Below are 15,328 nucleotides of genomic sequence, written 5' to 3' on the forward strand. Positions count from 1 at the left end.
GGAGGTGTGGTCCTAAACATTTGATCAGCTGAAAAACAGCCTGCTTCAGTTTATTCGTTGTTTTCATTAAATTGAATGCTCAAAATGTGTTTTGTCTCACTCTCATTTCTTCTTGTTGCATGTTGAAGCTCTACTTGGAACCTTGTTAAGATCCAACAATGTAAAATATGATTTTTTGCCATTTTTCAAGTGGTCTTAAACTTTTGATCAGGATAGTATGTTATTTGTTTCTTAATTTTTCACTGAAGTTTTGGGTATTATCCAGGGCTGTGGAGTCGGTAGATAAATGTTCCGACTCCTCAGTTTTATGTACTTCCGACTCCGACTCCCCGACTCCTCTGTATTAATATGCGAATGTATTTTATACATTCCTTGAGGGAAAGAAACGCAACCTACCACAGGACTACCGGCTGGGAAACCAACAGTCTACTGTATTGCACAGTTTAAGCAAAAGACAAACACAATGAAAACAACGTTTTTTATTCTAAAACATGGATTTTCCTAGGAGAATCCCATAGTCAAGTTTAAGCTAACAATCGGAGTTTACAAGTTTTTATAGCCTTAGCTAAATGACAGCAGTTTTTCCAATGGTTTACAGCTTCAGTCTTGAACTATTGGCCCTCCATTCCCTTCACTTATACAAGTGTCTCACTCTCTAGTCCTGCAAAAAACATATTTATTTAATCCCTTATCAGTGAGAGGCTAGGTTACACATGGACGCTGCGTTCCCTGTAAAAGCAGAACACAACACTATGGAAAGTATAAGTATTGCAGCTCCTAATTGTGCGTTGCGTGCCATATAGTGAAGCACATGAAAAGCATGCTTCGTCACGGTCACTTAACGTGTTTGTTTTGCGGTTACGTGAGGCACTGCATGCATTGGTCTTTATTCTTACAGTACAGAAGTCATTAATTATAACTTTTTGTGAATTGGGACATTTAAACTTGCTTTTTTTATTTTTATTCCAATCTAAATTTAGTAGGAGTCGGAGCATTGTTTGCCGACTCCGACTCCAGGTACCCAAAATTTCCCCCGACTCCGACTCCTCGACTCCGACTCCACAGCCCTGGTATTATCAATATATTGTTTTAGCGCTGTACCTCATATTTTAACACATTTATAATTTTCTATCCACAATTCTTTGGTACTGGCAGCAATTTTCTAAATCACTATTTATAGTTTAGCGCAGTGTTTTTCCAATTCTTTGGTGTGTATATATATCACACACACACATACATTTTTATATATATAAAAAAAATACAAATCCACACAAATAAAAATATTAAACATCTCGGCTTACAAAATAATTTTATTACAACATTCAGCTGTGCTACAGAAAATATTACGGCTGATGTACATGTTTCAACATTAATATATAGTTATAAAATGTGTTAAGGTTTGTAGAAGCAACATGCAGCCAAGTAATAGGTTTAGAGCTATTAGATACTTTTAATGTAAAATTTGAAATAAAAGGCAAATGGCCATGTTTCCCTGAGGAGCATAGCAGAAAAGACTGCACAACTCAGCAAGCATTTCATTAATATTCTGCAGTCACACATCCAGGAATGAGGTAGGTGTTCACATAGCGGGTGACTAATTTAGCATTGTACGTCAGCATTTAGAAAAAATATATACCGTAATATAACTAGTGTTTTCTATTACTTTTAGCATCATAAAGGTTGTTTAGTAACCTGAAGTTTTTCACAGCCTTCTCTAAATTCAGTTATTATTATAGCCCTTATAATGAGAGAGGGAAAACGGTTACAGTGGTCTAAAGAACAGGAAAAATCCTTGTCTTGTCTATATGTTACAAGCTATACACAGACACAATTTAAAGACACAATTTCTTCCCATGACCAAAGGCACAGGTCAAAGAAGTAGCACATTCTAAATGTTGGCAACGATGTGAAGCGAGGTAGTAAACGCCGCAGGCAAAATCAAGTTATTTGATTAGAAACTACCTAAATTTTATGATCATCCTCCTCAATGAATATAAATCCTATCAGATATTGCGCCTGGCAGGTGGGTCATGACCTGCATTCTAAGCCACCAGTAATAATCCATAGGGTGGTAGCGAGTGTAAGGAGCCGTAGCAGTTAGGGCATGGGTGATAGCGTTAATGACAGGCGAGGTATCCGTTGAGCCGCTATTACAATAGGTGTTCATTCTGGCGATTTTCTCATCAAAGTATTTTCTTCCATAATCATTCTTCACAGTTTCAGGTAATTCGGCCCACATTTTATCAGCAATAGCTTTGATCTTTTCTGGACTGTACAGGCTTGTGGCTGCAATGAAATTTCCAGGTTCAACCACACTGACCTTCACTCCCATTGGGTGCATCTCATAGCGCAGGCAATCAGAAAATGCTTCTACCCCAAACTTGGTGATACAATACGGGGAACGGGCTGGATTTGCCATGCGCCCCAACATGCTGCTAATATTCACCACACGTCCTGAAAAGAGACATGAAGGACAACTATAATGAATTCATGGCCATAATTCAGGTATTACAAGCAAACATGTTAGACTTGGTCATCATATCTACATAGTAGTTCAACTACACCAATATGTATAACTCTGTATAATCTATGCAGTAGTCTGCTATGATATAACTTAAAATATAGAAGGAATGGCAGTACAGTGGGGTTGATTTACTAAAACCGAGGCTTGCAAAATATGGTGCAGCTGTGTATGGTAGCCAATCTAACGTCGTTCAATTAAGCTTTGTCAAAAAAAATAAAAGAAAGAACAAAACTGGAAGCGGATTGGTTTCTATGCAGAGTTGAACCATACCGGTATTTAGCATTCTACAGTTTTAGAAAATCAACCCCACAGTGTCTGATTTTGTGTAAAATGTATATAAAGATGAGAGATTTTTTTCAAAGCAAATAGGTGCAGGAACTTCCCTTTTCTGAGTCACCCCTTTGACTCCACAACCTACCCACCTCCGAGCACAATTATTTGGTTCCTACCCACCTCCCAGTACAGCCCATTTTAAAAAATACAGAGCCAATAGTATAATTTTGTGGTGCCAAGTAATTGAGTATGGAATTTGGTAATAACAAGAAAAACAGTAAAGTGGATCCCCTGTAGCCAGCAACAATAGATCCCTGGCAGCAACAATAGATCTCCCCACAGCCAGCATCAATAGGCCCTCCAGCAGCCATCAACAATAGACCCCTCCCTCAACAGCAACAACTGACCCCCCCCAGCAACAATAGATTAGTCACCAGAAACAATAGACCCCCCCCTGCAAAAATAGATCCCCTACAGCTATATTAGATCCTCCAGCAGCCAACATCAATAGTCCCTGCAGCGCGCCCCAGCACGCCTTTCTATTACATACATTCAGTGCTGGAGGTGTGTTCCCCCACGTTCCCATTGAAAAAAAAAAAATCCTGATAAGGATGATCTACAAACCTTAAGCCATTATCTGACCACCCATTAAACCTAGCTGAAGATGATCAGGAGGAACCTATCTCAAAGTCTCTCTGTAACCTCTGACCACAACATCAGGTTTCTGCCTAAACTTTCAGAAAGCTTGTTTTTGCATGAGCTTCTCAGGGAACTGGGTCAGCAGATGAAAGTACAGGAGGAGTGATGCAAATGTAAGAGCAAGCGTCTGCGACAAAGCTGTACTGTTACTTTACCACTTTCTAAATACAGAATTGCTTTAACGGTGGTACTGCATCGCCCAGTGCAACCTCAATCTTGAAAACAATGTTTCTCCTAGAAGCTGCTCTGCTACTTTATGCATAGTAGGCCTGATACATCAAGGTGTTCCTACCAAAAACCGGAGTCAGAAAGCCTAAACGGGGCCGGATTCAGATACCTCTGCGTATCTGTCCGGTGGTGTAACGTATCGTAACATAACGTATCTACGATACGTTACGCCGCTCTAACTTTAGGCGCGAGTTCTTTATTCAGAAAGAACTTGCGCCCTTAGTTACGGCGGCGTAACGTATGTGTTGCGGCATAAGGCCGTGTAATTCAAATGGGGATGTAGGGGGCGTGTTTTATATAAATTATGCTTGACCCCACGTATTTGACGTTTTTTTTGAACGGCGCATGCGCCGTTCTTGAAAACATCCCAGTGCGCATGCTCGAAAATCCGCCGCACAACGTCATTGCTTTCGACGTGAACGTAAATTACGTCCAGCCGTATTCGCGAACGACTTACGCAAACGACGTAAAAAATTCAAAACTCGGCGCGGGAACGACGGCCATACTTAACATTAGCTACCCCTCATATAGCAGGGGTAACTATACGCCGGAAAAAGCCGAACGCAAACAACGTAAAAAAAAAAGCGCTGGGGGGCCGTTCATTTCTGAATCGGCGTAACTACTCATTTGCATATTCCTCGCGTAAAAAGACGGAAGTGCCACCTAGCGGCCAGCCTGGAATTGCAGCCTAAGATCCGACGGTGTAAGACACTTACACCTGGCGGATCTTAGAGAGATCTATGCGCAACTGATTCTCTGAATCAGGCGCATAGATACGACCGGCCGAACTCAGAGATACGATGGCGTATCAGGAGATACGCCGTCGTATCTCTTTCTGAATCCGGCCCACAGATTCAAACCTCCCCTTAATATCCTAAAATAATTGGTGGCTGTGGGTAATAAGTCCAATCTTAGTAAGAGCATGCTGTACACAGTGTATACTGCAGTAGCTACTGGAAGACATTTCCAATGTAATCATGTTTTACATAAGCCCAGATATAGAAGCAAGCACAATTGAACAGCAGTTACATCTGCTGTTCATGTCGTCTGACAGCCGCCAGTGTAAGACTACAAATACCAGCGCTTCAGGTTTCTTTCTTCCGTGGAGGAGTCTGGTATTTTGGGCTCAATTTAGTAAAGAATATCCCATGAGATAGATGAATCACATGACACATTTTTTTTTCCAATGAAGCGTCTCACCTGCAATAACTTTAATTTGCAGGGGTTTCCTCCAACTTCCTGTTTTGGCTATAGGAAAGGAAGTGAAGGTAAATCCCCATAATGACAAAGGTGTCTTTTTTATTGGTGGAAGAAGGGTGCTTATATATGTGTAGTTTTTGATGATATTTTCATTCAATATTCGACCTTTATAAAGATATTTTGTATTTACTTAATTTAAAGTGGTTGCAAAGGCAGAAGGTTTTTTGCTCTTAATGCATTAAGAGAAAAAAGCCTTCTGTGTGCAGCAGCCCCCCTAACACTTACCAGAGGTCCATCCAGTTCCAGCGATGTCCATGAATGTATCAGCAGTCCGAGATTCTCCTTCTTGAGACACAGCAGTGACACCATTGGCTCCCACTGCTGTCAATCAAAATCAGCTAGCCAAATCAGGGGAGAGATTGGGCAGGGGCCAGGTTGGGGCTCCTTGTCTGAATGGACACAAGGAGCTGTAACGCAGCTTGGGTTCCCCTATAGCAAGCTGCGATATGTGGGTGCACTGAACAGGAGGAAGGGACCAGCAGAACAGAAAAAGGACCCGAGAAGAGGGGGATCTGGGCTGCCCTGTGCAAATCCACTGCAACAGAGCAGGCAAGTATAACAAAATTTGTTATTTTTATAGTAAAAAAAAAAAACACACACACACACAATCACTTGTTTTTATAAAAGTGTGAAAACAGCTTCCCTTTGACTGGTATTCCAGTCACCTTTTGTATTAATAGATATGCTGCAAGAATTGCACCATCTTAGTGAGTTGGCATTTTCTATAGTTTAAACCATCTTACCTCTTTATTAGCAAGAAAAACTGACAGGAGTTACTTCTCCACTGTATTCATTCCACTGAATATCACGTCACGAGATAAAATACCACATGAAATAACTCATGCTTTATTTTAGTAGCTTTTTGTTGAAAATTTCTTTGAAAAATGCCAAAAGCTATTTTACCGCAATTTTTAAAGAACAAAATACCTCTTCATGAATTGGGCCCTGTGGGGGTTATTTAGGAAAAGCAAATCCACTTTGCACTACAAGTGCAAACTGCACTTGAAATTGCACTGAAAGTGCAGTTCCTGGAGATCCGAGGGGGACATGCAAGGATAATAAAAAACAGCATATTAGCTTGTACATAATTGGATGATAAAATCAGCAGAGCTTCCTCTCAGATTTACAGCGACTGCACTTCCAAGTGCACTTTGCACTTGTAGTGCAAAATGGATTTGCCTTTCGTAAATAACACCCAATGTCTTCATTCAGCCTGCAGGTTGAATGAAAACAAATCTGTCCGTGAATTTTTAGAGTGGTCTTTATTCTTAGAGGGAAAGGATTAAATTAGAGACACTTTCTGTGGTGACAGATTTCCCTCAGTATAAAGCTATATTCTCCCATTTCCTGTGGTATCTATTGGACAGGTAAGCGACAGTAAAACTCCTCCAAAGGGGACCAAAAAAAAAAGGAAGAGCAAAAATATATTTAACCCTTCCTACTCTGTTCAAAACATAATAATAATTAAAGTAAAAAGAAAATATATATATGCTAAACCTATACTAGCTTCTGGATTAGGGCAAATTCCTTCTCTTAGGCCCCGTACACACGACCGGTTTTCTCGGCAGAATTCAGCAAGAAACTCGATGGGAGACGTATTCTGCCGAGAAAACCGGTCGTGTGTACACTTTTCGCCGAGAAACCCGTTGAGGAACTCGTCGAGGCAAATAGAGAGCATGTTCTCTATTTCCTCGTTGGGCAATGGGAAAATTTGGCTCGCAGAGATCCTCGGCGTCTTCACAAGGAACTCAACGAGCAAAACAATGTGTTTTGCCCGTCGAGTTTCTTGGACGTGTGTACGGGGCCTCACACTTTGCTTAGACTAGGTATCTCTGGTAGTCATCCAGCATTCACTAGATCCACTTTTGGACAACTGGTCAGCTTATCAGATTTTGAAATATATCATCACCAAAGACAGTACCCTGCACAATGTGACTTCATTTGAAAACCTGTACTTGGACACATCCCACTTACCCAGTCTTATCTCAGTTGTATAAACTACTAGTGGCAGGCTTTATTCCACCATAGATACGTAATTGGGAAAAAGATTTGCAGTTGACCTTTTCTCAGGCTCAAGTGGAACGGGTTATACTGTTGGCACACGAGTCTTCCATCGCTACAACATTTTCAAGGGTACAAGATTCTATGTGGTTGGTACAGGGTCCCTATGACTTCATACAAAATGCACATAGGGGTTGATTTACTAAAAGTGGAGAGTGCATGGTAGCCTCTAACTTCAGTGTGTTCAATCAAGCTTTTACAAAAGGAAAACTGGAAGCCGATTGTTTTTTTATGCAGAGCTGCACCAGATTTTCTAGTTTTAGTAAATCAACCCAATAGTTTCTGCGGGTGGTGCAGTCGGGATGAAGGATCTTAGGGCCAGATTCACAAAGCAGATGCGCCGACTTAACTCGAGATGCGCGGCGTAATTGAAAAATGCGCCACGCGTATCTTTGCGCCGTATCCTCAAAACGAGGTACGCCTGAAATCCATTTTTTTCCGTCCTACCTAAAAGAATTACACCGGCGCTTCCTCGCGCGCAAAATACGCTAGACACGCCGCTGTTTTGATAGGCAAAGATGCAAATGAGGGAGATAAGGCGATCCACAAAATTAAGTGTGTGCGGCGTAGATTACGCCCTGTGCGCTTCTGCTAGTTTCATGGTGTAAAATTACACGTTATAAAAGGTGCCCTAATTTTACACCAGCCGTGTAAAGGTCAGCTAAAGCAACACCATTAAGGAAGAGCTGAGCACACACACTTGCCGGACTACAATCTGTCTGCCAACATGCCAGGGGCATCCATGCTCATAAATATACTAGTGACTTTAGTAACCGAGGGTACCCCCTCTTCTGAGGGAACAGCATTTGTTAAAAAAAAAAAAAATAGATATTTATAATGGCAAAAGGTAAAAGATATTGTGTTTTTTTCAAACTTGTCACTCTTCTTTTGTTTATAGCGCAAGAAATAAAAACCACAGAGGTGATCAAATACCACCAAATACCACCACTGGGTACAGTGTTGCATGACTGCGCAATTGTCATGCAAAGTGTGACTGCGGTTAAACAGATAAAATATATATAACTGGAGAGTGAAGGAGTTGCAGCAGACTGACATTAGCCGTCTGATCACTCTTCTCTCCCTTCATTTATGCTTGTCATTGTCATTACTTTAGAATGCAGCACTCCTTATTTGGCTCATAGCACTGCTAGTCCTTCACCTATTCTGCCCCTCTTGTACAGGGGATTGCAATCAGATACAATACTAGGACATGTATTTAGATGATAACACGAGCTGCAGTTGGAAATTACACTGAATAATATGTTGTTAATAAATACATAGCTGTATTATTTAGGTCTTTCACATCTGCCTGAAATATAACTTTTAAATGGACCTTCAGAAAAGAGAAGTAAAAGATTTCCCCCTCCTCCCCCAATCATACTTACCTAGGTGGATGCTGCATCTGTCCCCCGGCACCTCTGCACGAGAACCTGAGCGAGCAAACATCGGCAATCACTCGGTTTTCAGAGCTCCTTGAGCAGAGAGCTGGAGACTATCATTCAAAGCTCTCTGCTCATCTCCTGCCTCGCTCACTGGATCGCTGAGCTGTGGAGGGGGCGGAGCGACCCTAAAGGATCTCTTCGACTCGCTGAGAGGCCGAGACTGGTGTCAGTCCAGGTACCTGGCCAAACTGACTCCCATTGTTGGGATGACGTGCTGCTTGGACGGACAATGGTGATGTCAGCAGAAAGTGGACTTCAGCCCGCTCTCTGCTAAAAATGGGTCACAGGAGTGCAAAATTAATTGCACTCCTGTGATCCATAGGAAAAGTCCAGCCTAACAAGCTTTGGCTGGGCTTCTCCTTTAGATAAAAGTAACAGCCATCCCCCCTATCCTCTAACAAATATGTTTCTGTCATCTGGGAACGGCTACCATTATTTGTGACAGATACCCATTCCGACTACTGGTTGTAACCTCCTGGGACACTGCATACAGGACCAGTCCTACAGTAGCAAGCCAGCTCCCATACCCAAGATGGCGGTGCCAGAGAGTCATACCCCAGCAAAGAATCAGCTCCAAGGAAGACAGCGCTGGACTCCGTGAGCTGGAAGTGTCAATTCCTTTTATTATTTAAAAAACAAGTAAAGATCTTCAAGGTCTTACGGTCTCTTACCTTTAGCTCTGCGGATAAGAGGGAGACAGGTCTTGGTAACCCTAACTGTGCCCCAAAGGTTCACTTCAGCTACTTCTTTATAAGTGTCCATGCTGGTGAACTCCACTTCTCCAAATGTTGATATTCCAGCATTGTTAATTACACCCCATAAACCTAGGCAAAAGCAAAAATAATGTTACATTCACAACCATTGTGTTTGAGGCCATCAGCGTCAGAACTAATCATACAAGAAGAAGAAAAAAAACAAAAAAAAAACACAAAACACACACACACACACACACACACACACACACACACACACACTAAAAAGGGCAAATGCTGTATAAATAAAAAAAGTGTATAAAAAAAATGGAAATTAAAGCTAAAATAGGTATTTTTTGTTATGTCGTGCCATATAGCCTGTCTCCAAAATGAATCCAATTATACAGTAGCTTTAACCCTCCTAGCGGTATTCCCGAGTCTTTTATACCAAAATCAGTATCCCCGAGTCAGACTCGGGCTTGCCTCGCTGCAGCAGCAGACAAAGTTACTTACCTTGTCCTGGATCCAGCGATGTCACCGCGCTGTGTGAGCGAGCCGGTGCTCGCTCGATTCACACAGTGTCCTCCTGTGCCGCCGATCTCCATTCCCTGCGACGTTACGACGCACGGGAGCGGAGAACGGCGCCAAATTCAAAAAGGTAAACAAACACATTACATACAGTATACTGTAATCTTATAGATTACAGTACTGTATGTAAAAAATACACACCCCCCTTGTCCCTAGTGGTCTGCCCAGTGTTCTGCATGTACTTTTATATAATAAAAACGGTTCTTTCTGCCTGCAAACTGGAGATTGTCCAAAGCAACCAAAAGGGTCCCTTTATGTCAAAAGTGATTTTAGAGCAGCTAGAAAACAGCGATAATAAATTATAATCACTTGCAGAATTGAGCGATAGCAATTTGTGGGGAAATTCGTCATAAAAAAATAAAAGTAATGACAGCGACAATTCTGCAACTGAGCAAATTTCAGTGATTTTGAGTTGATTACATTATTGAATAATTTTTATTATAATTATATTATTATTTGTTATAATTATTTATAATTGTTTATTATATTATAATTTTGTTTTTAAAAAAATGTCATACCCAGGATGCCTACTAGGTCTCTTGTTTGGTCAGATTTAAGTGAGTTATTCCTAAAAATTACAGACCTACAGTATAAAACGCCAAATTTCCTTGCAAATAATGGTACCGCTTTCAGCACCTTTTTTCTGAAATAATCATACCGCCAGGGAGGTTAAAGGATACTGTGTATACTGGGAGCTATAAAACCAGCTCTTAGACCCATTTTACATTGAAGGAGTTTTACAGGTGTTTTTTTTTCCGCCAAAAATAGTGCCTGAACAGCACCTGTAAACGGCCTCTTCTGCAGCCCCAGCGTGAAAGGGGCAGTGGGGCAGTGCACTTGCAGGACAGGAAAAAAAAAGTCCATCTTTTGGGCGGTGCAGGAGTGCTCCTGCACCGCCCTTGCCTATTGAAATGAATGGCTTCGGCAGTGGCGCTTTTCAGGCACTGTTAAAGCTTTCCTCGGCCGCTAGTGGGGGTTAAAAGCAGCCAGATAGCGGCCGAGTAGCTAAAACTAACGGCACTTTAATGCCAACACCCCATCACCCACCCTACTGTCAAAGGGGTCTTAGTGCAGACACAGTGCACAGCAGTGGAATAAAGATCACAGTGTTACCAAAACCCAGGACCGTGCATTCACTATATATGGTCTCCCACAATACACAGAACATGGAAATACAATTATTTTAGAAAATATAAACTGCTAAATACCTTTTCTCATCAACACTTAGACTTCTATGAGTGTCTGGTTAAAGCTTGTAGGAGGAGTTTTCAATTCCCTACAATTGTCCTATGAGGCTGTAGGACCCCTACTGTCTGGTCAGTGCTGTTTGGCCCTGTGCTTATCACATGCACGCTTCCAAGAAAGAAAAAAATATAACTCTCTAGCAAGACACACCAAACTGAGCATGTGCAGCCTGACTCCAGTAGCCTGTCTTATCCAGACCTTTTTTGGAGTCAGTGGAAGAAGAGGAAGATCTGTGCATACAGGATCAAATAGCCTTTTTACACAATGCAGAGGACTAACCCCTTAGGTTCCACAGTGAGTATAACAAGCATTCTTTACTGTATATACACACCGATTTTACAGTTGTGAGTTTAGTAACACTTTAAGGCCTCTTTCACATGGGAGATGTGAGAACACCCATGCGTTCCGATTCCAGTGCAGGGAAAATAAACAAAAACAAACCTGTATGGCTGAACTCGCAACGTACAGACATTGCATGTGATTGGCACCTGCGATGTGGATGCGAATCACATGCGATGTCTAAGATTGCACAAGTGTGAATCTGGGCTTAAACTTGCCTGAGCCACCTGGTAAATCATATAAATAAAAAATAGCATAGTTTATTATTTTAGAAACATAATGCACAGGACTATGGAAATACATTTACCTTTTTCTGGGTCTTTCAAGTTTTCTTTAATAATTTCCACAGCTCTGTCGATCTCTTCCTGTTTTACCACATTCAACTGAACAGTCTTCATTCTTTCACTCTTCATATTGTCAAGTTCTTTCACACCAGCATCTCCCTTGTCCTGTAGTTGGAAAGTAGCAATTATAATTTTCCATATGCTGCAACAGAATACCATGTGCACAGACGAATACATTAAAGCTTAAAGAGGGACCTAACTGACCCCTAACTTTTGTTCCCCAATGTCACCACTTACCTGTTATGCTGGATTAAAATTACAAATACACACTCTCCTGCCTAGCAAATCCATGCAGTGACTTGTAGTGAGCCAATGCAGTGGTGTCTGTGTTTTGTCTTGCACCACCATCTTGGTCCTTTTAACCTGAATGCCTCTACTGGTTTCGGGCAGCCCTTCACCAGCGATGTGAACACTGGCGCATGTGCACATCGTAGGAGGTATCTCTCGATGGGAGATACCATTTCTTGGGCACAATTGAAACCTATACAAACAGCGGGGGGAGACCATAGTTCTTAGATTGTGCCTCGCTGTTGTGGCAGCGAGGTACAAATCTGAGAACTATGGTCTCCCCTGCTGTTTGTACAGGTTTAAATTGTGCCTGTGAAATGGTACCTCCCATCGAGAGCTACCTCCTATGATGTGAGCATTCGTGCCATGGTTACGTCAGCCCTGCTGATTGGCAAATCAGCTGTTATGCTGTTCCGTACGGCACATGTGCAGTACATCCTGGGCACTTCTCGACAGAACACCGGGAGCCTCAGCCGCGGATTTTTCTTTTGACGTCACGGCTGGGGCTACCGCATGCACAATAGGGCCCCGGCGTGAAGCCGAAAGACTACACTGCCAGGTTCACTCACCCGCAATGGCGGCAGCAGCACCCAACAGCTGATGGAAACATCAGCTGCGGGTGCCGACATCGCTGGACTACAGGACAGGCAAGTGTCCTATTATTAGCAGCTGCAGCTGCTTTTAATTTATTTTTATAGAAAATTTTGGGTGGAACACCGCTTTAAGTCGGAAAATACATATGTCATGGATATGCAATAAAGTCTGGCAGCTTACCTGTCTCCATGTGTTCATTAGAGGCCTGACTCTGTTCTGGCTGCCTTTTTATCACCTCTCCTTCCTGTATGGCCCCACCCCAGGCCATCCCAGGAAGTCTATATTAACTGTTGCACTGCAAGTCTGCAGTGCTGTTCAACTTTGTTTGTTAGCTGTTCCTGTCAGCCGTGTGATACGTTAACCTTTCTGTGTACCGATTTGGCTCGTCCCTGACTACTCTTGTTTGCCTGTGACCCTGACCTTTTGGCCTGTCCCCTGGTTACCCTTGTCTGCCTGATGCCCCGACCTCGGCTTACCCATCACTATCCCTTGTGTTCTCAGTGGCTGCTTCCCCTCTCTCCCTACGCAGCGTGACCTGGGGGATCCCAGGGGTCGCGGCCTGGGTTCAGCTGCAGCGAAGGCCATCCTCACCACTAGAGGCTCTGGTAAACACCTGCTGGACCTTAGACTCCGCGCCCTGGGGAATCTTGGGTTCACATTTCCTCTCCATCTGCAGCAGTCGGCTATTAGGTTTACTACTTTGCGGTGCACTCCTGTCTCCAACGGGGTGCATCTGTCACCTGGCCACAGGTGACCTGACAACATAAATGACACAAAAAAAAAAACACAGCAAGGAAGCTGATAATGCTTGTAAGTGGTGAAGGGCCGTACAAAAAAAAAATGTAATAAAAGTTATATTAAATGCATGCAGAAAAATCCGTAAGGTGAACTTACACAGGATCCCCTCCTCGCCCCCACGGTCCTGCTGACCTGGACTACGGCAATCTTTCGTTCTAACCCCCGGTATATCCGCGGCAGGAGTCCAGGGCTTAGAAATCCTCTGAGCTGAATGTCCAAAACACACCTCATCAGGGGGGACGTTTTCGGAGCATTCTAATTGGTCAGCGCCGTCACATGGGTGGTGCCAACCAATCAGCAGCTGCATAGCCCGTCCTATCAGCTATGAAGAAGATGCGTGGATGCAGAGGGGGATTTCTAAGCCCCAGACTCCTGGTGTGGATATACCGGGTGTTAGAACGGGAGATTGCCGCGGTCCAGGTCAGCGGGACCGGGGTAGAGTGGGGGAATGAGGAGGGGGTCCTGTGTAAGTTCACCTTACAGATTTTTCTGTAAGGTGAATTTACACACTTTAAAGAGGAGATTCAGGCAGGTTACAATTTTTTTTTTTTTACGTGAAAAACTGCATATTCTGTGGGTGGATCTGTTCGGAGTTCAGTGGGTGGATTTGCGATGTCAGTAGACTCTCCGCCCACCTCTAAACTCCCCTTGTCAACATGCATTTTTTCCTGTGTATTTCTTACACTGAATTCTGCTATGATCACTAACATCCAGTCAAAATCCAGAAAAGTAACCACATGACTGTCTGAAGCTAATGCATGAGATACGTAAATAACCTGTCACTCACAGCAAGGGGGCGGAACGGACTAAGGTTTTTCTCTGCAAGTCCGTTTTATTTCACTTAACAATAAAAGTGGATTGCTCAGAGCTGGATTAACTCTGTGGCAAGACTGGGCACAGATGATAGGAAATCTTATACTGTACATTGTGACATCAAAATAAAAAAATTTGGGTTTAGATCCACTTTAAGTAGTTACAAAAACCTTGAGGCCCCCGTACACATGACCGAGTTTCTCGGCAGAATTCAGCCAGAAACTCGATGGGAGCCGTATTCTGCCGAGGAAACCGGTCGTGTGTACACTTTTGGCCGAGGAAACCGACGAGGAACTCGTTGAGCCAAATAGAGAACATGTTCTCTATTTCCTCGTTAGTCAATGGGGAAACTTGGCTCGCCGAGATGCTCGGCGGCTTCACAAGGAACTCGACGAGCAAAACGATGTGTTTTGCCCGTCGAGTTTCTCGGACGTGTGTACGGGGCCTTAAAGTTTAAAACCAATACATATTAGATGGGCTGCAAATGTAGACACAATCAGTTGACTTGGCTCCTTCTCATGGTCAAACATAAAAAAGTGAGATGATCAACACCTAAATATGTTATACTTACCTTACGGTCCCTTCACTCCTTTTCTGGAGTCCGCTGGCACTCTCTGCTCCTCCTTCCTACAGGTGCCCCCACAGCAAATCATCTGGTGACAGGCACACATGCAGACGCACTCTTTAGCTGAGCTGTGTGCGTCCATACACACACACACAGTGTGGCTTGGCCATGCCTCCAGCTCCCTCCTCACAGGATTTGACTGACAGCAGCAACTATCAGGGTCTCCTGTGAGACTAGGAATGCATTAAAGTAAAAAACAAAAACAATTAGACTTTAGGAGCACTTTAAATCCCCACAATGTGTTTAGAAATTCTCCAATACTGTTGATAGGAAACAGATGCATCTTTTTTTAAATGATATACAAAAGTTTAAAAAGGATGATTTAACCTCCTACCTTGAACAGGCAACCAGCAAATACTGAGAATCCTTCATCATGTAAATGCTTAGCTATTGAAAATCCAAATCCTGAGTCACATCCTGTGACAAGCACAGCTTTATTGCCCTGTACAATACAAAAGTTTAGACTTATAGTATGAGCGAGTAACAATTACACATAGTACATATTTAGGTACCAA

General features: G+C 42.8%; 1 protein-coding gene across 3 annotated transcripts in view; it reads right to left on the minus strand.

Annotated features, from left to right (window-relative positions):
- Positions 1-1,292: 1,292 nt before the first annotated feature.
- BDH1 (3-hydroxybutyrate dehydrogenase 1) overlaps positions 1,293-15,328 on the minus strand; it is a 36,394-nt gene continuing 22,358 nt past the window's right edge. For all 3 annotated transcript variants that reach the window (XM_040349495.1, XM_040349496.1, XM_040349497.1), the window contains exons 4-7: positions 15,148-15,255; positions 11,659-11,800; positions 9,159-9,311; positions 1,293-2,454 (exon numbers count right to left, since the gene is read on the minus strand). In XM_040349495.1, the coding sequence (XP_040205429.1) occupies positions 1,985-2,454; positions 9,159-9,311; positions 11,659-11,800; positions 15,148-15,255 (873 nt within the window). In that variant the 3' untranslated portion in view covers positions 1,293-1,984. The remainder of the gene's footprint in view (positions 2,455-9,158; positions 9,312-11,658; positions 11,801-15,147; positions 15,256-15,328) is intronic.

This window comes from Rana temporaria, chromosome 4 (genome assembly GCF_905171775.1).
Source record: "Rana temporaria chromosome 4, aRanTem1.1, whole genome shotgun sequence".
NCBI classification, from domain to species: domain Eukaryota; kingdom Metazoa; phylum Chordata; class Amphibia; order Anura; family Ranidae; genus Rana; species Rana temporaria.